The sequence below is a fragment of the Oncorhynchus kisutch genome, linkage group LG3 (genome assembly GCF_002021735.2).
Source record: "Oncorhynchus kisutch isolate 150728-3 linkage group LG3, Okis_V2, whole genome shotgun sequence".
In the NCBI taxonomy this organism is placed as follows: Eukaryota; Metazoa; Chordata; class Actinopteri; order Salmoniformes; family Salmonidae; genus Oncorhynchus; species Oncorhynchus kisutch.
Window position 1 is genome coordinate 51488736 of NC_034176.2, and position 26182 is coordinate 51514917.

Here is a 26182-nt window from a genome sequence, read left to right on the forward strand (position 1 = left end):
TCGGGCTGTACCCCTCCTGGTATGGCAACTGCACCCGATGTCACAGGAAGGCCAAAAAGATCATCAAGGACAACAACCACCCGAACCACTGCATGTTTACCCCGCTATCATCCAGAAGGCGAGGTCAGTACAGGTGCATCAAAGCTTCTATCTCAAGGCCATCAGACTGTTAAACAGCCATCACTAACATAGAAAGGCTAATGCCAACATACAGACTCAAATCTCTGGCCACTTTAATACAGTTAATATATGGATTTAATAAAGACATCACTAGTCACTTTAAATAACGTCACTTTAATAATGTCTACATGTCCTACATTACTCATCTCACATGTATATACTGTATTCTATACCATCTACTGCATCTTGCCTAAGCCGCACGGCCATCACTTATCCATATATATATATATATGTACATATTCTTATTCATCCATTTACATTTGTGTGAATAAGGTAGTCGTTGTGAATCTGTTAGATTACTTGTTAGATATTACTGCACTGTTGGAACTACAAGCACAAGCATTTCGTTACACTCGCATTAACATCTGCTAACCATGTGTATGTGTCAATGGTGGGTGCAGCTGGTGCATGGAAGTCAGGCGCATAATACAGAACACAACCACGTCACAAAACAAATGCCCAAGGAACAAGTGAGGCAGCAAAAAGTACAAAACACAAGTACAAAGTACCGGCTGCCAGAAAGCACGGGCATAAAACAAAACCCGGCGCAAACCAGCCGGAAGCGTGCCAACCTTGACAAAATAAACAATACCCCACACAGACATGGAGGGAACAGAGGGCTAAATACACATAGTAATGATGATATGTAAACCAGGTGTGCAGGAAAACAAGACAAAACAAATGGAAAATTAAAAGTGGATCGACGATGGCTAGAAGACTGGTGATGTCGACCACCGAACTCCGCCCGAACAAGTAGAGGAACCGACTTCGGCAGTCGTGACAGTATTTGACCAAGACGATTTGATAGGATCTTTCTTGGCCTCCTCAGCCCCACTACAGTAAATAGGCCTACAATGCTATCGAGCCGACATGCTCAATACGCTTTGACGTAGCACAGTGTGATTGAAGTGCTACTAGAATGGAGACCCGTGAGGAGTGTGGGTACTTGTGTGTACCAAAAGTTTTGAGAAAGACACAAATATTTTCAAAGTCTGCTGCCTCAGTATGTATAATGGCAATTTGCATATACTCCAGATGAAGAGTGATCAGATGAATTGCAAAGTTCCTCTTTGCCATGCAAATTAACTGAATCCCCCAAAAACATTTCCACTGCATTTCAGCCCTGCCACAAAAGGACCAGCAGACATCAAGTCAGTGATTCTCTCATTAACACAGGTGTGAGTGTTGTTGAGGACAAGGCTGGAGATCACTCTGTCATGCTGATTGAGTTTGAATAACAGACTGGAAGCTTCAAAAGGAGGGTGGTGCTTGGAATCAATGTTCTTCCTCTATCAACCATGGTTACCTGCAAGAAAACACGTGCCGTCATCATTGCTTTGCACAAAAAGGGCTTCACAGGCAAGGATATTGCTGCCAGTAAGATTGCACCTAAATCAACCATTTATCGGATCATCAAGAACTTCAAGGAGAGCGGTTCAATTGTTGTGAAGAAGGCTTCAGGGCGCCCAAGAAAGCCCAGCAAGCGCCAGGACCGTCTCCTTAAGTTGATTCAGCTGTGGGATCGGAGCACCACCAGTACAGAGCTTGATCAGGAATGGCAGCAGGCAGGTGTGAGTGCATCTGCACGCACAGTGAGGTGAAGACGTGGATGGCCTGGTGTCAAGAAGGGCAGCAAAGAAGCCACTTCTCTCTTATATATATCTTATATATATATATATATATTTGTAATAGAGAGTTGATAGGCTTGAAGTCATAAACAGCGCAAGTGACACAATTTCTCTAGTTAAAAGAAATTCATGTCAGCAGGCAACATTAACTAAATATGCAGGTTTAAAAAATATATACTTGTGTATATATTTTAAGAAAGGCACTGATGTTTATGGTTAGGTACACATTGGTGCAACGGCAGTGCTTTTTTCGCGAATGCGCTTGTTTAATCATCACCCATTTGGTGAAGTAGGCTGTGATTCGATGATAAATTAACAGGCACCGCATTGATTATATGCAATGCAGGACAAGCTAGATAAACTAGTAATGTCATCAACCATGTGTAGTTAACTAGTGATTATGTTAAGATAGTTTTTTATAAGATACGTTTAATGCTAGCTAGAAACGTACCTTGGCTCTTTGCTGCACTCGCATAACAGGTAGTCAAGCCTGCCACGCAGTCTCCTCGTGGAGTGCAATGTAATCCGCGTCCAAAAATGCTGATTACCGACTGTTACGAAAACTTGAAATCGGCACTAATCAAATCGGCCATTCCGATTAAATCGGTCGACCTCTAGTCTTAGGGGTTTGTTAAAAGTGTCCAAAAAAAGAGCCAGAAGTATACAGAAAGGTTTCGTCTGCGTAGAACTGGCTCAGAGAATCACCAGCAGCAAGAGCGACATCTGTATACAGAGAAAAGAGTAGGCCCGAGAATTGAACTCTGTGGCACCCGGTGTCATGCACAAAGTAGATGTCCTAACCGACTTGCCAAAACTATAGTTTGTTAACAAGAAATTTGTGAAGTGGTTGAAAAACGAGTTTTAATGACTCCAACCTAAGTGTATGTTAACTTCTGACTTCAACTGTATGTGCAAAAGTACTCTCGATGAAACCTTCACTCTTGCGCAGACATATAGAAACAAAACATGCCGAGTATCCTGCCTTGGCAAAGCTCGCTGTTAAGACACTGATGCCCTTTGCAACCACATACCTATGTGAGAGTGGATTCTCGGCCCTCACTAGCATGAAAACTAAATACAGGCACAGACTGTGTGTGGAAAAAGAACGAGACTATCTCCAATACAACCCACAATGCAAAGTTATGTGCATCCTTTCAAGCACACCCTTCTCATTAACCTAAGGTGAGTTATTCACAATTTTTGATGAACAAATAAGGTTTTAGATCTAAGATGGCAAAATAAACAGCAAAATTATTGATTATTATTATATGTGCCCTGGTCCTATAAGAGCTCTTTGTCACTTCCCATGAGCCGGTTTGTGACAAACTCACATTCATTCTTATGTTTAATAAATATATTGTATAGTGTGCGTGTGTGGAATGCTTACAATGATAGCAAAAAACAACATTTGAGAGTGCGCTGACCCTGGTGCTAGAGGTGGTATGCAGCTGGAGATTGAATATTTGAAGAGGTACAGGACTATAAAATGTTTTGAAACCACTGTATAAAACATTACCCTTTTACAGATCATACTGAAATGGGAGGGGAATGAGTCAGTGGTCTGGCAGAATGCCATTTCCTGGTTATGCAGATGTAGTCATAATATCGCCTGCGTTCCATTACTCTGTAGATAAAAACGAATGCTCCGGTTGGAACGTAAATTGGATATATATGAAAATAACATCCTGAAGATTGATTCTCTACTTGGTTTGACCAGTTTATTCGACCTGGATTATAGCTTTTTTAAGTTTTCATCCGAGTTTGCCTGGACCAGCGCCAGCTTTTGGACATGTGAACTAAAGGTGCTAGCAAAAGCAGCTAATTGGACACTAGTAATGGATATTATGGAACAAAACAAAGATTTATTGCGGAACTAGGACTCCTTACACTGCATTCTGATGAAAGATCATCAGAGGTAAGGGAATATTTATGATGTAATATCGTATTTCTGTTGACTCCAACATGGCGGAGAAATATATTTACGTCTGAGCGCTGTCTCAGATTATTGCATGGTATGCTTTTTTCGTACCGTTTTTTAAAAATCTGACACAGCGGTTGCATTAAGAACCAGTGTATCTTTAATTTTATGTAAAACATGTATCTTTCGTCAAAGTTCATGATGAGTATTTCTGTTATCTGACGTAGCTCTCTGTAATTACTCCGGATATTTTGGAGGCATTTCTGAACATGGCGCTAATGTAAACCGAGATTTGTGGATATAAATATGCATATTATCGAACAAAACATAAATGTATTGTGTAACATGATGTCATATGAGTGTCATCTAATGAAGATTATCAAAGATTAGTGATTCATTTTATCTCTAATTCTGCTTTTGTGACTATCTTTGGCTGGGAAAAATGACTGTGTTTTTTGGGATTTGGTGGTGATCTAACATAAATATATGTTGTGTTTTCGCTGTAAAACTTTTTAAAAATCAGACATGATGGGTAGATTAACAAGATGTTTATCTTTCATTTGCTGTATTGGACTTGTTAATGTGTGAAAGTTAAATATTTAAAAAAAATATTTTTGAATATCCCGTGCTGCCTTTTCAGTGGAATATAGAGGATATACCATAGACAGTAAACTTTTCAATGAATTGGCAGTCTTTTGTACTGTATAACTGGACTAGAAAGGGAGGGGACATTTGGCCAATAACCTTGCAAGGATAGTGGGGTGGAGGTACCGCCCTGCTTCTGCTCCCCGTTCTAGTATATTTTCTCATTTTGCCCCCAGAACTTAAATCGAGCATCTGAGGAATATTCCTCAATATTTTAGTTCTGGGTTTCTGCGATTAGGGAATGGCTAAAGAGTTATCTAGAAAAACAAGTACCGTACTAAATGAGGGAGGCCCTGTTCAGATCTCTGTATGTGTGCGAGTTCGTGATCCAAATACAACACAACTAACTAAACCTACACTATATATACAAAAGTATGTGGACACCCCTTCAAATTAGTGGAATCGGGCTATTTCAGCCATACCTGTTGCTGACAATTTAGCACACAACCATGCAATCTCCATAGACAAACATTGGCAGTAAAATGGCCTTACTGAAGAGATCAGTGACTTTCAATGTGGCACCGTCATACCTTTTCAACAAGTCGGTACTGAATCACACTTCATCATCTGGGAGTCCGACGGACAAATCTGGGTTTGGCGGATGCCAGGAGAATGCTACCTGCCCCAATGCATAGTGCCAACTGTAAAGTTTGGTGGATGAAGAATAATGGTTCGGGCTAGGCCCCTTCATTCCAGTGAAGGGTGATCTTAGTGCTACAACATGCAATGACATGCTAGATGATTCTGTGCTTCCAAATTTGTTGCAATAGTTTGGGGAAGGTCCTTTCCTGTTTCAGCATGACAATCCCCCAGTGCACAAAGCGAGGTCCATACAGAAATGGTTTGTCGAGATTGGTGTGGAAGAACTAGACTGGCCTGCGCAGTCCTGACGTCAACAGCATCAAACACATTTGGGATGAATTGGAATGCCGACTGCGAGCCAGGCCTAATCGCCCAACATCAGTGCCCGACCTCACTAATGCTCGTGGCTGAATGGAAGTCCCCGCAGCAATGTTCCAACATCTAGTGGAAAGCCTTCTCAGAGCATCTGGGAAGACTGTTATAGCAGCAAAGGGGGGACAAACTCCATATTAATGCCCAAGATTTTGGAATTTATTTACCTTTATTTAACTAGGCAAGTCAGTTAAGAACAAATTCTTATTTTCAATGACGGCCTAGGAACAGTGGGTTAACTGCCTGTTCAGGGGCAGAACGACAGATTTGTACCTTGTCAGCTCGGGGATATGAACTTGCAACCTTTCGGTTACTAGTCCAACGCTCTAACCACTAGGCTAGAATGAGATGTGCAGGTGTCCACCTACTTTTGGCCATGTTGTGTATGTGTGGATGAACCTGATAAAGACCACAAAACTACCCCTATAAACTAAGACTTCTTTAAAGTCCAGCTTCATTCGGCCCCACTGTTTCTAGCTCCCCCCAAAAAGCCTGCTGTTAAAGAAAAGCCAAAAGCAATGAGTTCTTTCTCTCTTTTTGTCTCTCCTCAATAACTCACTTATCGTGTCCCTTCTACCCGATCCTTGAGTCAGGGAGTAAATATTTAGGAAGGAGGGCAGAGGAGATTGGATCTCAGTGCCTTAAGAGGGTGGGCCCCAGCTAGAGTGAGAAAGTTGGAGGATTATGCTGTTTTGTCTGGACGCAAACAGAGAGATGGAGGGAGGGAACGAAAAGCAGAGGTGGTAGAGAGATTGAAAGGAGAGAGAATGAAGAAATGAAAGGATGAAACCAAACTACAGAAGGATAGAAATGAGAGAGAAACAGGGCCTCAGAGCGAAAGAAAGAGAATAAAGTTCATTCTGTCACTGCAGGTCACCCTGGTGAGCAGGCAGATATAATGTGGACTGGATGAAAAGCTCCCTCTAGATAGAGAGATAGAAGGAGAGAGCAAGTGGTGTTCTAATCTCTTCCTCTAAGGCCTGTTTTTGTCTCATGCTGTTCAACTCATCTCTGATTGGCTAGGACCGGTGACAACAGAGGATTATTGGGTGGGGGGGGGGGGGGGTAAAGTTTAATTTGGGGGGACGCCCCCTCAGGTAAAAACTTCCCCACAAGCACAAAACTCTGAGGTGGAGAGGAGGTGGTGGTGGGTATATCTCAAGCCACATTTTCAATCACTCCCACATTTCCTTTACAGCCCATGCCCACCAGCTACCTCAGTAGACAAACAACAACCTCCCCCCCACCCCAGAACCTGAGCCTTTCAACTCAGCAGGAGGCTACCAGAAACGTGTGTGTGTGTGTGTGTCTGTGTGTACCAGCTCATGTCCCGCTGGCCTGAATCTAAGCTGGCCAGCACAGAGAAAACCGAGGGATGATGAGAGAGAGAGAGGGGAAAAGGGATAAAGAATAGAAGGAAGGTAAGGGATGTGAGGTTGAGCAGTGAAGTGAGGGAGAAGAGCAGAGCAGATGGGGGAAAAGTCCAATAGAAATGGATAAGGAAGAGATGAAAGAAAGAGATGGAAAACTAATAAAAGAGACTGCCTCAAAAAGGAAGGAAATGTAGAAAATATTGATATTTAGGAGAAAGTGGTAGAAGGAATAGCTAATAGGATGGACTACACTTACGGACAGACAAAACTAACTTTCATCAAACTCTCCCTCCTCTTTATATCCATCCATCTCTCCTGCTCACCCTGTCATCTCTAGATCTCTCCTGTTCACCCTTTCACTACCTCTGTCCCTCCATCTCTCCTGCTCACCCTGTCATCTCCCTCTGTCGCTCCATCTCTCCTGCTCTCCCTGCTATCTCTCTGTCCCGCCATCTCTCCTGCTCACCCTGTCATCTCTTTATATCCAGCCATCGATCTCTCTCCTCTTCCTCCTTCCCTCTCTATTCTTCTTATAATGTCCATTACACCTACAGTATGTGCAATAGAAGATTCATATGGTTTAACCTTGCCATGCTTTCTTTAGTGTGTGTGTAGCTGCCCTCTCCCGCCCATCTAAGCCAGCTTCACAGCTGTACTGACACATCAGACATAGGAGTGGCGCAAACATACACACACCTTCACGCACACAAACTTTGGTGTGGAGGAGTGAAGCGTGGAGGAATTTTTTTGTCCGGTTCCAGCGAACACACCCCCGACAGAGCTTTAGCCCAAAGGCATACTATGAGAAGCTGTGCCCTACAATTTAATGAGCACACACATACAGCATAAACACACATAACCAGACACACACACACGCAAACACACTGTTTTTCAACATGCACATTGATGGACACCCCATGAGGACCACAGAGGTCCGCTCCCATAAACATTATTTGGCATCCACATGTGGGGTTCAGAGGAAGACTTGATGGGTGCTAAGTGCATTTTCTTATGTCATTTTCACCTTCCTACTGTGATAGAAAAATTCTGTATTTACCTGATTTATTCTATATTAACCTGATTTATTCTATATTAGAGGTCAACCGTTAATCGTAACGGGCTGCAATCCCGTTAACGGGATGATATGACAACAGCCAGTGAAAGTGCAGGGCGCCAAATTCAAAACAACAGAAATCTCATAATTAAAATTTCTCAAACATACATGTATCTTATACCGTTTTAAATGTATTCTTGTTGTTAACACCACCATAGTGTCTGATTTCAAATAGGATTTACGGAGAAAGGACCACAAACGATTATGTTAGGTCACCACCAAGCTACAGAAAAACACAGCCATTTTCCCAGCCAAAGAGAGGAGTCACAAAAAGCACAAATAGAGATAAAAATGAATCACTAACCTTTGATGATCTTCATCGGATTACACACATAGGACTTAATGTTACACAATACATGTATGTTTTGTTTGATAAGTTTTCATTGGCACTTTACATTCACTAGTTCCAAAAACATCCAGTGATTTTGCATAGCCACATCGATTCAATATAAATACTCATCATAAATGTAGATGATAATACAAGTTATACACATGGAATTATAGATATACATGTCCTTAATGCAACCGCTGTGTCAGATTTCAAAAAAACTTTACGGAAAAAGCTAACCATGCAATAATCTGAGACGGCGCTCAGAACAATCAAGTCAAAATAGCCACCATGTTGTAGTCAACATAAACCATAAATGACATGCTAAATATTCCCTTACCTTTGATGATCTTCATCAGAATGCAGTCCAAGGAATCCCAGGTCCACAATAAATGCTTGATTTGTTCGATAATGTCCGTTATTTATGTCCAATTAGCTACTCTAGTTAGCGCGTTTGGTATACATATCCAAACGCTCGTTCTGGTCAGTGTTACGTCAGACAAAAACTTCTAAAAGTTATATTACAGGTCAAAGAAACATTTCAAACTAAGTACAGAATCAATCATTAGGATGTTTTTAACATTAATCTTCAATAAAGTTCCAACCGGAGTATTCCTTTGTGTCTTCAGGAGCCATCGAACGCAGGTAGCTAGCATGTGCAATGCACGTGACCAGAAAATGAATGACTGCCAGACACCTGATTCATTCTGCTGTCATTCAGTCCCACAACACAGTAGAAGCCTCATTCAAATTTCGATAGACCGTTGACATCTAGTGGAAGCCCTAGGAAGTGCAACATCATTAATATCTCAAGGGGTTTTCAATGGGAACTGTTTTGAATACATCCCAGCCTCAGATTTCTCACTTCCTGTTTTGATTTCACCTCAGGTTTTTGCCTGCCATATGAGTTATGTTATATACATCATTCAAACAGTTTTAGAAACTTCAGAGTGTTTTATATCCAATACTAATAATGATATGCATATATTAGCAACTGAGACTGAGGAGCAGGCCGTTTACTTTGGGCACATTCATCCAGGCTACTCAATAATGCCCCCCAGCCATAAGTTAATTAGGGCCGATTTCAAGGTTTCATAACAATCTGAAATCGATATTTTTGGACACCGATTTGGCCGATTTAACAGTGAGTTCACTTTTTTTTTTACACCATTATTTAATCTTTATTTAACTAGGCAAGTCAGTTAAGAACACATTCTTACTTTCAATGACGGCCTAGGAACGGTGAGTTAACTGCCTTGTTCAGGGGCAGAATGACAGATTTTTACCTTGTCGGCTCGGGGATTCAATCTTGCAACCTTACAGTTAACTAGTCCAACACTCTAACCACCTGCCTCACGAGGAACCTGCTTGGTACGCGAATGCAGTAAGCCACGGTTAGCTGCTAGCTAGCATTAAACGTATCTTATAAAAAACAATCAATCAATCATAATCACTAGTTAACTACACACGGTTAATGATATTACTAGTTTATCTCGTGTGTCCTGCGTTGCATATAATTGATGCGGTGCGTATTCGCGAAAAAGGACTGTCGTTGCTCCAATGTGTACCTAACCATAAACATCAATGCCTTTCTTAAAATCAATACACAGAAGTACATATTTTTAAACATGCATTTTTAGCTAAAAGAAATCCAGGTTAGCAGGCAATATTAACCAGGTGAAATTGTGTCACTTCTCTTGCGTTCACTGCACGGAGAGTCAGGGTATATGCAACAGTTTGGGCCGCCTAATTTGCCAGAATTTTACGTAATTATGACATAACATTGAAGGTTGTGCAATGTAACAGGAATATTTAGACTTATGGATGCCACCCGTTAGATAAAATACGGAACGGTTCCATATTTCACTGAAAGAATAAACGTCTTGTTTCCGAGATGATAGTTTCCGGATTCGACCATATTAATGACCTAAGGCTCGTATTTCTGTGTGTTATTATGTTATAATTAAGTCTATGATTTGACAGAGCAGTCTGACTGAGCAGCAGCATGCTTGTAAGAATTAATTCAAACAGCACTTTCGTGCGTTTTGCCAGCAGCTCTTCAAGCATTGAGCTGTTTATGACGTCAAGCCTGTCAACTCCCGAGATTAGGCTGGTGTAACCGATGTGAAATGGCTCGCTAGTTAGCGGGGTGCGGGCTAATAGCATTTCAAACGTCACTCGCTCTGAGACTTGGAGTGGTTGTTCCCCTTGCTCTATATGGGGTAACGCTGCTTCGAGGGTGGCTGTTGTCGAGGTGTTCCTGGTTCGAGCCCAGGTAGGGGCGAGGAGAGGGACGGAAGCTATACTGTTTCACTGGCAATACTAAAGTGCCTATAAGAACATCCAATAGTCAAAGGTATATGAAATACAAATGGTATAGAGAGAAATAGTCCTATAATTCCTATAAAACTTCTTAAGTGGGAATACTGAAGACTCATGCTAAAAGGAACCACCAGCTTTCATATTTTCTCATGTTCTGAGCAAGGAACTGAAACGTTAGCTTTCTTACATGGCACATATTGCACTTTTACTTTCTTCTCCAACACTTTGTTTCTGCATTATTTAAACCAAATTGAACATGTTTCATTATTTATTTGAGGCTAAATTGATTTTATTGATGTATTATATTAAGTTAAAATAAATGTTCATTCAGTATTGTTGTAATTGTCATTACAAAAAAGAAAGGCAGATTAATAGGTATAATCTTTTTTTTTGGTCCTCCAATAATCGGTATCGGCGTTGAAAAATCATAATCGGTCGACCTCTATTCAATATTAATGGTTATCAATTCATATTTAACTAATAGTAAGACATTTCTGTCCTACTAGTGTCTGTGTTTTTATGGTCTCCACTCTAGTTCCCTGCAGCTAGTCTGGGTGTATGTTCACTAGAGATGGCTTGAGCTGACAAAAATGAGTTAGACTGCATTACATAGACAATAATGTGTTTTACTAGAGATAGCTTAGGAGTAGAACAATCCCTAATTGTCTCAAAATCATCCTTGCAACTGGGAAACTAAGCCAGGGTGGGGTTAAGACAACAACCCCGCGCAGATAATGACCGGATGAACCCAGAGTGCCTTATGATGCCTCTTGGTCTGCATGGGAGGGGTGGAACCAACCATGACGAAGCATTTTTAGTGTCAGCTATATATAGTACTCTGCATTTGTGTAAAGGTTAGGTTACTCGGTCCAACACTCAAGGGTGTGGAGTCGACCAGCCTCATTATTGCAATAATGAATCAATATTTTAAAAAGCTGAGTGTTTGAAGAAATGACAAAGTCTCTCTCAGTATGAATTTCCACGACACTACCCCTGCCTCTGTCCCACCTCTAAGATGATACCATCCACATTGATCAAGGTCAGTTTTGAGTCCTACATCCTAAAACTTATATACATGGATCCTTAAGGCGTCCGCATCCTTCTCAGCGGAAACAGTTCGGAAGAGTTCATGCATATATTATGACAACATTTTGTGAAGTTTTTGTTTGTTTTGGGCTGTTCAGGCACACAACATTTTTTTTCTGGAGTCAAGCCGAAGTTCAGAACTGAAGTTTACACCCCTTCCTCGGTCGGTATTCTTCAATAAAGTCTGTTGTCATTCAATGAGAGACTACTCGTTTTCATGAACATTTTTTCCCTTGAGAAATACTGCACCAAACATCGTAGTTAGACTTAAAATTGAATGGCTACTGTAAGATCTTCTCTGCAAAAACTTCAACATTTCTGACAGATTTCTGGAGTCATCGGAGATTAATTCGGACTATTTTGAGGACGTGTATACTGGCTTCGGTGTCTCAAAACAGACAAACAGTACTACTGCCACTTTTTTTTCATTTTTCAAGTGATTGTCTTTTAAGGGAGTACGCAAGCACACTCGTTCGTTTTGGCTAGGTGCCAGCCGAACTGAAGCATGCTGATGGCTTTAGTCTCTCCTACAGATGCCCTAGTAGATGGAAAGGTAATTAAAAGATAACTACAGTCCTCCAATTTCCCGGCGGCATCTTGTGTGGCCGTAAGGCCTCACCAAAAAACCCATGCCTTGCAGCTAAAGTGACAATTGTGCCCTTGGCCTGAATATGATAATTATAATTCCCTTCTGCCAATTGTCGTGCTCCGAAGCATCTCTCACTCACATGGCTCTCTCAGATATCTCAATTCTTCTTAACTAATGCCCGTCACGTGATCGGGTCCTTCTCACAGTGCCGAAGTACAAGTGAAGACAGACACATCGGGATGCAACGACATGCGTCCCTTATCGAATTCCGAGGCGCACTCTGAAGATGTTAGAAGAACTGTCCACATTTACTTTTCCTCAGCCAACAAGATGAGTAACGAACTGCAAAATCACTAGCTTATGTCAATCTACTATCCCCCATAGTAGAAAGGATGACCTATTCTATTGGTCAGCTTGTTGTTCTGTGCAAGAAATAAATATTCCAAACAGACTCTGGCACAGTTGTGCGGCGTATATGCCAAATTCATACAACCACTGTAGCCTACAAAAACAAAGCAAATGAGGCAACAGATAGATGGCATAAGGAAGTGGTATAAGAATCATGATTATTTGCATCAATCCAGTGGCCACTTGTTTTGAAAACACCATCAGAAGTGTGCTACTGAAACACCACTAGCCAAACACAACAGGCTGTTTGGTGCACACCTGGATTAAAGTGTTACTAGACAAAAAAAATCTAAATTTCTCAGATTTTTCAAGACCTCAAAAATGGTCCCCTGATGACTGGTTTAAGCATTGTATTGGATTTAGGGGGGGAATGGATGTTCTATTAATAAAAAGACGTGTGATCTTGAGAACCTCAAGTTGAGGGAAATCACAGTAATCACAGTACTCCCTGTTTGTATTTTTTTGCCGTGGTATTGTTTTGATCTCAAGTTGTGTTTTCAAATTCTGCCTTATTGTTTTTGCAGAAAATTACTCATGGCACTTAGAAACCTGCGAGAAATACATTTTGCACTTTATTTTAACATTCTCTTGCTTTGCTGTTTACAGTAAATCTATCCAAATCAATGTTAGAACATGAGGGCATCCTAATTTAAAAGATGGCTAGTCATTATTGGCCTGGTTTTGTACGGAATGCAGGCACATTATGGGACACAGGCCATGTCATTATCAATTATCTAAGGAAATATATAAAACAAATTGGTGCGACTAAATCATGTGCTGGTGCAACAAGAGTTAGTAGCACCAGCACCACCAGTTGAAAAAAGTTACTTTAAAACCTATTCATCTGGCATCCAAACATTTGCCCAGAAACGCAAACACTCAGCCCAACTCTGTCCCTTGGTCCCTGTGCTCGAAAGAAACACTATACGGGCCACCCTGTCCAGACAGACAGACAGACAGAGACACACACACACACACACACACTGGTGTTCTAAATTCCAGACCTTAATTAGATCAGGAGGTTTACATGGAATACTCTGACACAAACTGACCACATACACACACACCCACTCCTGCACAGAAAAATGTACTTTGCATGCCATTTCCAGGACAGAGTACTCTGCTTTCTCTGTAAATTGCTCAATTGATATAAATTGTGACTGGCTCCTCGTGGGGCTATCAGCACACACTTAAGTAAACCACTGCAATTTGTGTGTTTGTGTGTGTGTGTGTGCGTGTGCGTGTGGTCAGGATGCACTCAGCCACAGTCTACACCCTACAGCTGAATCATGGAATTCCATGTGTGTGTGTTCATTCAGATAATTCACCCAGCCAAACAGTATCCCCTATGCTACGGCAACATGTACAGTAATTCATTTGTGGCCCTACCCTGAGAGAAACTGACTCCATGAATTCAATTATTTGCCCTGTTTTGAGAATATTTATTAAAAAACATAACGTTGTTTTTTATAAGCCCGTCTCCACAAGCGCTCAGAGTTAATAAAATGTGTGTAATGGAGGCCCGGATCATATAACCTACACTTTCCTCCATTACCCACAACCCCATGCCATTTGATCTGCATTCTATTTAACTGCCTTCTCTCTGAATGGAAGAACATCATTATTGGCATGTCCAGAAACAACCCATAGCCCTTACTTCCTTGGGCAATTCAAATAGATGTGAAATAATGGGAAAAGTGTAAGCAATGTGGTTGTAGCTTGCTCCACCTTGCCCTCTGAGTTTTGTCAATAACATTTTTGATTTATTTTTTTATGCATTATTTCCATATTGCATATATACACAACTATTTAATTCATATCTACACATGCCTAGGGGTTGTTTCCGGACAGGGACATATCTTAGCCTATATGTTTGTGATAGACAAAACTCAGGTTCATAGGTTCAGTGTTGGATAGGAGTAAACTGATCCTGGAACAGTGCTTATGGGCAGCTTTACCTCAAGCCAGCCTCAGTGATCACAATGAGCGATCTTCCTTGGATCGATCAGACAGGGCTAAATGGATTGAAGAGGGCTAATTGAAAAGGCTAATATCTACTGCCTGCTTACATGTGTCTGCTTAAATGATCTCAGTACCAGCGGAGGGAGTATAGGGAGTGATCAGACTCCACACTGATTCAACTGGCCGGGATCAATAATGCTTAGTGCCTGGGGCAAGGCATCACCAATTACTTCCCTCCTCCCTTCCTTACTGGGAATGAGGTGGACAGATGAGAAGAACCGTACACGCACCTGTATGCATTATCACACACACACACATACATGCAAACATGCGCACACACACATCACCACCAACAGCTCTGGTGCCAGTGCTTCTCTCTGAAAGCTTAGCAGAGGCCAAAAGTCACTCAAGCATCCGTTAGTGAGCACAAAGAATATACACAGTCAGAGTGGACCACCAAATGTTATGGTTCTCCATTTCTGACCCAATGGAGCTCATTTCAGTGACCCGGTCACAGCAAGGCCAGGTGCTTATTGACTCCACCTGGACTAGGTTGGTACAAATGAGTACATATGGAACCAATGAGATCGATGATTGCCTGAATGACCCAGTGCTATGTGCCAATGTGGAGCTGTGGTATAGGGTGATAAGATCAGCTGTATTTAAAGAGTATGTCACTGACTGGGGGAAGTAGAGGACACACGTTTATTTATTTATTTAACCTTTATTTAACTAGGGAAGTCGGTTAAGAACAAATTCTTATTTACAATGACAGCCTACCCCGGCCAAAACCTAACGACGCTGGGCCAATTGTGCGCCGCCCTATGTGACTCCCAATCACGGCCGGTTGTGATACTGCCCGAAATCGAACCAGGTTATGTGTGACGCATCCTGCACTACCATGCAGTGCTTTAGATTGCTGCAACACTCGGGAGACCAAAAATCTGATTTTGACTAGCAAAATATACCACACATCTCAATCCTAAACCTTGATAGCAGTCTAAATACATATCATGTGATTGTTCAACAGTTTTAGTGCCATCACTTGGCCATCTAAAGCAGTGTTCACATTGGCAGTTTGAAGTGACTCAAATCCTATTTATTTCCATATCCGATGTGTTCTTTTTCCTGCAGTCTGAACATCCAAAAAGCACATGGAATCTGATATTTCATGTCACATTTCAAACCACCTTCATATCTTGTTGCTTGCTAGCTACTCTGTTGACAGTTTAAAAATAACATGTGGTAGCAAACTAGCTGGTTAATTGTTTACAAATAATTTACTGAATGTGCTAGAAAGCTTAATGGCTACCTAGCTAGCTAGTTGACTGCTGTGGCTAGCCAAAAATGAAAGTTACTTTGAGGCTTTAAACGTGTTCTTACCCTATGATTTTTAACATTTAAAGCAACTGGGAAACATCCATGGCAGGCATTGTTGCCACCATAGCTTGCTACAAACAGAAACTTCTGAGTGATAGGAAACACAAGCACCACCACCAATCAGCCTAAACCACTGAGCGCACACCAATCATTACTATGACAACTAGCATAGCTATGCCAGCAAATGACTGCTGTCTGAACACACACACAAATACGATTTGGTCACTTGTAACTTGCTGTTTGGACAGTCAGTAGTCCAAAACTGATTTGAGCAATAAGGCCTGCCGTATGAGCAAGGATTTACCAGAGCACAGGCGCCAAACTCATTCCATGGATGGCTGAGTGTCTGCAGCTTTTCACTCTTCCCGTGTACTTGATTTGTCCATTAAGGTCACTGATTACTTAAGAACTCCCCTCACCTGGTTGTCTTAGGCCTTAATTGGACACAAATTGAAAGGAAATAGCAACAACCAGCAGACACTCGGCCAGCCATGGAATGAGTTGGACACCCCTGAACTAGAGACTATCACCCTGCCCAGAGAAAACCCTTAACCCCTAGACCCCTTAACCCCAGTGTAAATCTCAAAATTGTAACTGCAAAGGATTGGATAGGTGTAACTGACCTGCTACATCAGACGCTAACTTTTCAGAGTGTGAGGTTGAATAGAGCTACTCAACAGTCATGACATGGGAGTTGGACTTGGGGAAGTCCCGGGGTGGTTTATTTACGCTCTGTATGGAGTTGCAATTTATAATCCAGTTCACCTCCTCCAAAAGAGGTCAACGACCAGAGAGCTAGGTATCAAACTATAAGACACATCTATTGGACACACGCACAAACAACCAACCAAAACATGTTTCAGAGTCAAGATGAGAAGTACTTTAAAATGGCAATAATGGAAATTTGTCCTCCATGCTAACTGATGGACAAATCTGACGATTTTCTTGTTTATATTCTTCAAAGCGTACGTGAATTACTGTACTAAATTTAGTCTCTGGACACTTGGGACATCAACATTTTGGAGGGTCTTTTTTTTTCAAAGTCATGAAAAGACATGTTCAAATGATCTGATTTTAATAATTTGGTATACAGATTGGTTGGACAAAATATCTACAAAAGGGAATATAAAAGGCATGAGCGATACACAAAAAAAAAAACACTCAAAAATAGTTTTTCTTGTGTGTGTGTTTGGTGCACGTGTGTGTGGATTCTGAAATAAATATTGCCTTTTGTAGATATCGGTCCAGCATAAATTCTGAAGATTTGAAGGGAAAAAAACTCCAAAAGATAAATAAATGGCCCATGTGTCCACAGACTAGTTGTCTATTCTATGACAATAATAAAATGTGTATGAGGCCTGTATAGCCACTTGTACTAGCTGTGCTAACACCACATTTAATTTACACCCAACAGCAAAAAAATTATGTGGCACATTTCGATATTGTACTAAATATAGTAAAGGACATCAAGCGAAAGTGAAAGACAAATGGAGATATTTAGGTGTAACTCACTGCATCCATCCTCGTCGCTGTGATCTCCACAGTCGTTGTCCCCGTCACACTGCCACTGGGCCGGGATACATGTACACTCCCCAAACGCGCTCACTGCACACGTGAAGTGGTTGCGCCCGCATGAACACTCAGCACTGCCCAACACGCCTGGAAAGAGACAGAGAGAAGACAGAACCGGGTTAGGAAAATGCTAAAAGAATACACTTAGAGGACATGCTTGTATAGCAGAGGTGGTTTGTTTGACTATCCCCTTGCGATGAGTAACCTTGCCTGAGATCTGGTTTCCCATGTACAGATTAAGCCTAATCCTGGGTTAAAAAGCATGTTCAAAAGTGAATCTCCAATGAAATAGATTTTTAGTCTGGGACTAGGCTTAATCTTTGTCCGGGAAACCAGCCCTAAGAGCTGTGGCCCTCGAGCCAAAAAGTATGCCCACCACTGCTTTAGTTAAATAGGCTAACACAGCCTGGAGTCAAACCATAACAACAACAAAAAAGTTACCTACTGCTCCTATGAGCACAGACCATATCAAGATCAATATATCGGAAGGAAAATATGCCATAGCAGAGCTGTGAGATATGCGTATGAAAGCCTCAGCAGCCTCATTCACTCATGTAGTCTGACTGTCATAAACCCAATGAGCTGTATGTTATAAGCCTGGTAGCCAAGACTGGTGCATTTATACACTTCATCTATCCTGAACACACACACCAAATAATGATATTACGCATACCAGAGGAGGATGTGTGTGTGTGTGTGCGCGCAATGGATATGTTTTCAGCTGGGACTGAATCACAGTCTTGTGTTAAAGTAGTACAATAAATATATCTGGCCTTCATTTCACTGGCTTCCATTATGTTAAGGCGTTTTGTGTGAACACTGTACGCAAGTGAGAGTGTGTACCCATGCGTTGTGTGTGTGTGTGTGTGTGTGTGTGTGTGTGTGTGTGTGTGTGTGTGTGTGTGTGTGTGCATATGGACATGAGAGTGAGGCTGCGATGCCTCCTGAGATGCTTTTAGCCCCTTTGAAAGAGGCTGACAGCTTCAATGAGAAATGGGTGAAGTGTGTGTGTGAGATGTTTTCCACTGTGAATCTTCAAGAGTGTGTGTAGTAGGCTACACTAAACAATATTAAGCAACAAAAAAAATACCCCAACTTTATATGAATCTCAGCAAATCGGGTCCAATTACAGGGAGTGAAAAAAGCCTCCCATTTCTATCTCTCTTTGAACTCAGTTAAAGACTGTGTGTGTGTGTGTGGTTGGTTCCTGGCCTCTTCACAAAGGCATCAGTCAACCCAGGAGAGCCTGGCACCAAACACACACTAACCTTCAGAAACCTCCCACAGCACTAAATTAATGGCCTCTCTTTTCATTTCTCTCCCTCTCTCCCTTCCTCTCTCCATTTGCCTACCCTTCTCTTCTGTTTTCTTTTCCTTCATTCTCGGTCTTGCTCTCCCACCCTCTCTTCCCAAAAGCTTCTAACACGACAAAGACAAAAAATGTCTGGCTCCTTCTCTTTCTAATCTCTCCCCTGAGGCGTGTGGTCCCTCCTTAGTGTCTCCAGTCCCTGTCCCTTTCAGACACATAGAACAATGGACCAAGCTAGAACTAAGGCCCTAATGACTGATGACAAAGACAGAAAGCCTGAAAACACTGTTCCTTTCTTACCCCTTAGAATCTAGATCAGACAAGGAATTATCTGGAGCATCATACAGACACACACACACGCTCACGCACACAGACACTACTCCTCTTAGACTTGATCAGGTCGTAACTAATACTGTTCATTTGGGTTGGTGCATGCCGATCAACAATTGAATCTATGCTAAATCTACATGAGTGTGTATGGGTTTCCATGAGCAGGGTTGTATATGCAGGTCTATATGAATGGCTTTCTAAGTGAGGGTTTATGTTGGACTAAATTAGACCCTTGTGTCTAGAGTTGGCAGAGCAGTCATGTCACATGGAGCCACATGAGAGAGGCTGCATTTGTCAAACATGCTTTAAACAGCACAGGCCACTTGCACTGAGAAGACCTATAAAATGACAGGGTTCAATACAAAAACACACACAAACTTGCGTGTGTTTTTGAATACACACACACACACAGAAAATGAAACCACAAGTTGAGTGGATTCATTAAACTCAAACCATATGAGTGAACCGTAATAGCTGTGGATAGACCTACAGGTAACTGCAAAAATAAAGAAAACACCAACATAAAGTGTATTAATAGGATGCCAGAACAGCTTCAATGCACTTTGGCATAGATTCTACAAGTCTCTGGAACTCTATTGGAGGGATTCTTCCACATGAAATTTCATTATTTGGTGTATTGTTGGAAACACGGTCTCAGGCGCTGCTCCACATTTGTTCAACTGGGTTGAGATCTGGTAACTGAGATGGGGCATTTGGTTTACATCAATTTCATACTCATCAAATCATTCAGTGACCACTTGGATGGGGCATTCAGTGCCCTGTGGATTGGGCATTGTCATCCTATGGGGGCATAGCCAAGGTACACAAAATAATGGCCTGCCCAGCATTTTTATATATGACCCGAAGCATGATGGAATGTTAATTGTTTCAATGTATCAAGTTTTGTATGTCACATGCACAATTACAGTGAAATACCTTTGTTTCAAGTTCTAACCCCAACAATGCAGTAATCAATAACAATGTAATACTAAAAACAACAAGGTAGAACAAAAACACACAATATATAGAAATAAGAAATTAAAATAACATGATAAAATAAGTAAGCATATTATATACAGGGTCAGTCAGTTCCAATACTATATTTACAATGTGCAGGGATACTGGAGTGATGAAGGTAGATATGTATAGGGGTAAGGTGACTTGGCATCAGGATATATAATAAACAGAGTAGCAGTAGCCTATATGATGATTGTATGTGAGTGGCATAGGGATAAAAGCTGTTCAGGAGCCTGTTGGTGTCAGACTTGATGCACCGGTACTGCTTGTCGTGTGGAAGCAGAGAGAACAATCTTTGGCTAGGGTGGTAGTAGTCTAACGATTGTCCGGGCCTTCCTTTCACACCACCTGATATAGTGGTCATGGATGGCAGGGAGTTCGGCCACAGTGATGTACGGGGCTGTCTGTACCACACTCTGTAGCGCCAAGTGATCGAGGGCGGTGCTATTGCCATACCAAGCAGTGATGCAGCCAGTCAAGATGCTTTCAATGGTTCAGCTGTAGAAATGGTTGAAGATTTGAGGGCCTATGCCATACCTTCTCAACCTCCTGAGGGGGAAGAAGCGCTGTCGTGCCTTCTTCACAGCTGTGCGTGTATGTGGACCATTTTATGTTCTTAGTGATTTGGACACTGAAGAACTTGAAGCTCTCGACTAGCTCCAATGCAGCCCTGTCAATGAGGATGGGGGCCCACACTGCCAGGTCACCGACCTCCTCCCTGCAGGCTGTCTCATCGTTGCCGGTGATCAGACCTACCACCATTGTGTCGTCAACAAACTTGATGATGGTGTTGGAGTCGTGCGTGGCCACACAGTTGTGGGTGAGTACAGGAGGGGACTAGGCACACCACTAAGGGGCCCCCGTGTTGAGGGTCAACGTGGCGGAAGTGATGTTGCCTACTCTCACCACCTGGGGTCCGGGCCGTCAGGAAGTCTAGGATTAAGTTGCAGAGGGAGGTGTTAAGTCCCATCGCCCTGAGCTTGGTGATGAGTTTGGAGGGGAAATTGTGCTGAACGCTGAGCTGTTGTCAATGAGCAGCATTCTCACATAAGTATTCCTTTTATCTAGGTGGGTGAAGGCAGTGCAATTAAGATTGTGTAGTCTATTGATCTGTTGGGGCGGTCGCAAATTGGAGTGGGTCTGGGACAGTAAAGTTAATGTGTGCCATAACCTGCCTCTGAAAGCACTTCATGATTACAGATGAGTGCTACAGGGTGGCAGTCATTGTGGCATAAAGCTTTCGAGTTCTTGGGAACAGGAATGATGGTGGTCATCTTAAAATGTTGGGATTACAGACAGGGACAAGGACAGGTTGAAAATGACTGAATATACCTGCCAGCATTTCTGCACATGCTTGGAGAACGGAAGTTTACATACACCTTAGCCAAAAACATTTAAACTCAGTTTATCACAATTCTGACATTTAATCCTAGTAAAAATTCCCTGTCTTGGGTAAGTTAGGGTCACCACTTTATTATAATAATGTGAAATGTCAGAATAATAGTGGAGATGATGTTTTATTTCAGCTATTATTTATTTCATCACATTCCCAGTGGGTCAGAAGTTTACATACACTCAATTAGTATTTGGTAGCACTGCCTTTAAATTGTTTAACTTGGGTCAAATGTTTTGGGAAGCCTTCCACAATAAGTTGGGTTAATGTTGGACCATGCCTCCTGACAGAGCTGGTGTAACTGAGTCAGGTTTGTCGGCCACCTTGCTCGCACACGCTTTTTCAGTTCTGCCCACACATTTTCTATAGGATTGAGGTCAGGGTTTTGTGATGGCTACTCCAATACATTGACTTTGTTGTCCTTAAGCCATTTTGACACAACTTTGGAAGTATGCTTGGGGTCATTGTCCATTTGGAAGACCCATTTGCAACTTGCTTCAATTTATCCACATAATTTCCCTGCCTCATGATACTATCTATTTTGTGTGCACCAGTCCCTCCTGCAGCAAAGCACCCCCACAACATGATGCTGCCACCCCCGTGCATCACGGTTGGGATGATGTTCTTCGGCTTGCAAGCCTCCCCTTTTTCCTCCAAACATAATGATGGTCAAACACTTCTATTTTTGTTTCATCAGACCAATGGACATTTCTCCAAAAAGTATGATCTTTGTCTCCATGTGCAGTTACAAACCGTAGTCTGGCTTTTTTATGGTGGTTTTGGAGAAGTGGCTTCTTCCTTGCTGAGCGGCCTTTCAGGTTATGTCGATATAGGACTCGTTTTACTGTGGATATAGATACTTTTGTACCTGTTTCCCCAGCATCTTTACATGGTCCTTTGCTGTTGTTCTGGGATTGATTTGCACTTTTTGCACCAACGTACATTCATCTCTAGGAGACCGAATGGGTCTCTTTCCTGAGCGGTACGATGGCTGCGTGGTCCCATGGTGTTTATACTTGCGTACTATTGTTGTACAGATGAACGTGGTACCTTCAGGTGTTTGGAAATTGCTCCCAAGGATGAACCAGACTTGTGGAAGTCTACAATGTTTTTTCTGAGGTCTTGGCTGATTCATTTTAATTTTCCCATGATGTCAAGCAAAGAGGCACTGAGTTTGAAGGTAGGCCTTGAAATACATCTACAGGTACACCTCCAATTGACTCAAAGTTTGTCAATTAGCCTATCAGAAGCAACTAAAGCCATGACATCATATTCTGGAATTTTCAGAGGTGTTTAAAGGCACAGTCAACTTAGCGCATGTAAACTTCTGACCCACTGGAATTGTGATACAGTGAAATATATGTGAAATAATCTGTGTGTAAACAATTGTTGGAAAAATTACTTGTGTCATGCACTTGCCAAAACTATAGTTTGTTAACAAGAACTTTGTGTAGTGGTTGAAAAACAAGTTTTAATGACTCCAACCTAAGTGTATGTAAACTTCCAACTTCAACTGTATTTAGCAGATGATATTGCAGGTGTAGAGAAATGCTTGTCGTTTAACCCGTAATGGACTGTAGCCCCTACCACATGCGGCAGGCCTGTGTAACATGATTCTTGCTTTTTCCTATATTGTACTTTTGCTCGTTTGATGACTCTGCGGAAGTCATAGCAGGACTTCTTGTACTTGTTCCTGTCCTCAGCCATAGCCTCAGGGTTGTCTGTGATAGCCCTGTGTGAGGTAGCCCTATTCTTTAGTTTAGCGTGAACCTCAGTGTTGATCCAGGTCTTTTGATTGGGGAAGCTTAACTGAGGGGATAACGTAGCCGATACAATTCCGAATGAAGCCCGGTGAGTGAGGTTGTTAGCTCGATGTTATCGGCGTTGTCCCGAAACATATTCTAATCAGGGCTAACAAAGCAGTCCTATGGGATAATCTCTGATTCTGGAGACCATTTCTCAACGGAGCAAGTTATGAGCAATTCAGGAGTACGGAGTCATGATTAGGAGTTCAGGAGTACGGAGTCATGATCTGATTTGTTGAATGACGGATGAGGGAGGGCATTGTATACTTGCTTGTGGGTAGAATAACAGTGGTCTAGGATTGTATCGCCCCTAGTAGCGAGGGAGACGTGTTGATGGAAGTTCAGGCATCACGTGTCAAATGATGCAGAATTCAAATTGCCAGTAACCGGAAAAGCAGCCTCTGCATGTTTTCCTGCTTGGTTATAGCCTCGTACAGTTTGTTAAGTGCAAGCTTATTTTTCTTGTCCTTGTGGAATTTATACAACAGTAACAATAAGAGCTGAAAACTCCACTGGGAGGTAAAAGGGTCGGCATTTTTCGGTCTCTCGATGTGCAAAACTGATCGAGACATACCCCAAGCGACTTACAGCTGTAATCGCAGCAAAAGGTGGCGCTACAAAGTATTAACTTAAGGGGGCTGAATCATTTTGCACGCCCAATTTTTCAGTTATTGATTTGTTTAAAAAGTTTGAAATATCCAATAAATGTCGTTCCACTTCATGATTGTGTCCCACTTGTTGTTGATTCTTCACAAAAAAATACAGTTTTATATCTTTATGTTTGAAGCCTGAAATGTGGCAAAAGGTCGCAAAGTTCAAGGGGGCCGAAAACTTTCGCAAGGCACTGTATATGATAAAAACATCCTAAAGATTGATTCTATACTTAGTTTGACAAGTTTCTACGGGCTGTAATATAACTTCTGAACACGCGTTTGGATTTGTTTACCAAACGCGCTTAGAAGCTATTTAGACATAAATGATGGACATTATCGAACAAAACAAACATTAATCGTGGAACTGGGATTCCTGGGAGTGCATTCTGATGAAGATCATCAAAGGTAAGTGAATATTTATAATGCTATTTCTGACTAATGCTGACTACACAATATGGCGGATATATTTTTGTCTGCTTTGTTGACTGAACGCTGTACTCAGATTATTACAAAAATCTGACACAGCGGTTGCATTAAGGAGAAGTATATCTCTAATTCCATGTATAACACTTGTATTTTCATCAACATTTGTGATGAGTATTTCTGTGAATTGACGTGGCTCTCTGCACAATCACTGCATGTTTTAGAACTACTGAACGTAACACGCCAATGTAAAATGATTTTTTTTTATATAAATATGTACTTTATCGAACAAAACATACATGTATTGTGAAACATGAAGTCCTATGAGTATCATCTGATGAAGATCAGCAAAGGTTAGTGATTCATTTTATCTCTATTTGTGTTTTTTGTGACTCCTCTCTTTGGCTGGAAAAATGTCTGTTTTTCTGTGAGTTGGTGGTGACCTAACAATCGTTTATGGTGCTTCCGCTGTAAAGCATTTTTTAAATCAAACACTGACTGGATTAACGAGAATTGTATCTTTAAAATTGTGTAAAATACTTGTATGTTTGAGGAATTTTTATTATGAGATTTTTGTTGTTTCGAATTTGGCGCTCTGCACTTTCACTGGCTGTTGGCGAGGTGGGACGCTACCGTTCCACATATCCCAGAGAGGTTAAACTGTACTTCAATCATATACCTTTGAATAATATATAATAATATAATTTTGGGGGGGATCGAAACATTTCTAAAATAACGTGTCGAAACTGTAATCTTTAATGGTGAAACTGCCACGTCCGTTTGGGCTATTACCACAACAAAGTTATTGAAAACAACAAACACTTTTTTCTCCGACATCATTGCACGCACGATAGAACAGCAGAATATGCACTGCAATTTCGTATTTTTTTTCTCTGCACGACACCTCACCGCTGTTTTGTCAACAAAACAAAAACAATAAAAGGTGCTGGGCAAACAGTGGTGCTGTTTCCCCTAATGTGGATTCCATCTTTAGAGGCGATTGTAAGATCAATACCTGAATAAACAGACTAGATGACTTTGTAAAAGACAGAAACCTCTCCAGGAACTTATCTTAAAAGGGAACACGCCATTCCCCCACAATTCATTGCCAGCCAGGCATTGTGGCACTGGTCTTTCAGAGGCACTGCCATGACAGACAGGACACAACGATCAGAGAGAGATAAGAGCTCACCTGGCTCTATGTGTGAGAGTGTTTGGGGGGTAAGCCAAACCCTCACTTCCTTCCAGGTAGTGAGGGTTTCATCTTTGCTGCCAAACGATGGGGTGTGTGTGTGTATATGTGACCTCCTGCAAAGAGAAAACAGACCACTGACCACACACAGCTTTGTCCACACCTTTGAACGTGGCGTGCATGTGTGTATATGAGCATAGAACCCCATAGGACCCTCAGCATGGCCAGAGCTAGACAGGTGGTCCTCCAGGGAAAACAAAACCCATCACACAATCTACCACTACCTACAGCAGTCCACTAACACATAATGGGCTATTCTAGAATTGGCTATTTCATCTTTGGTGGGACTACAAGTCAAGAAAAAAGTTATTTCTACGACCACCTGTTTTCTTTCACCAGCACCCAATGTTAACTCATTTACCTTCTAATGTACTACTATATACAGTAGGGCAAAAAACTATTTAGTCAGCCACCAATTGTGCAAGTTCTCCCACTTAAAAAGATGAGAAATGCCTGTAATTTTCATCATAGGTACACTTCAACTATGACGGACAAAATCAGAAACAAAAATCCAGAAAATCACATAGTAGGATTTTTAATG

At 41.7% G+C, this 26182-nt stretch overlaps 1 protein-coding gene across 3 annotated transcripts in view; it reads right to left on the bottom strand.

Annotated features, from left to right (window-relative positions):
• lrp4 (low density lipoprotein receptor-related protein 4) overlaps positions 1 to 26182 on the bottom strand; it is a 208803-nt gene that overhangs the window by 98572 nt on the left and 84049 nt on the right. For all 3 annotated transcript variants that reach the window (XM_031808011.1, XM_031808007.1, XM_031808017.1), the window contains exon 2: positions 17400 to 17546. In XM_031808011.1, coding sequence (XP_031663871.1) covers positions 17400 to 17546 — 147 coding nt within the window. The remainder of the gene's footprint in view (positions 1 to 17399; positions 17547 to 26182) is intronic.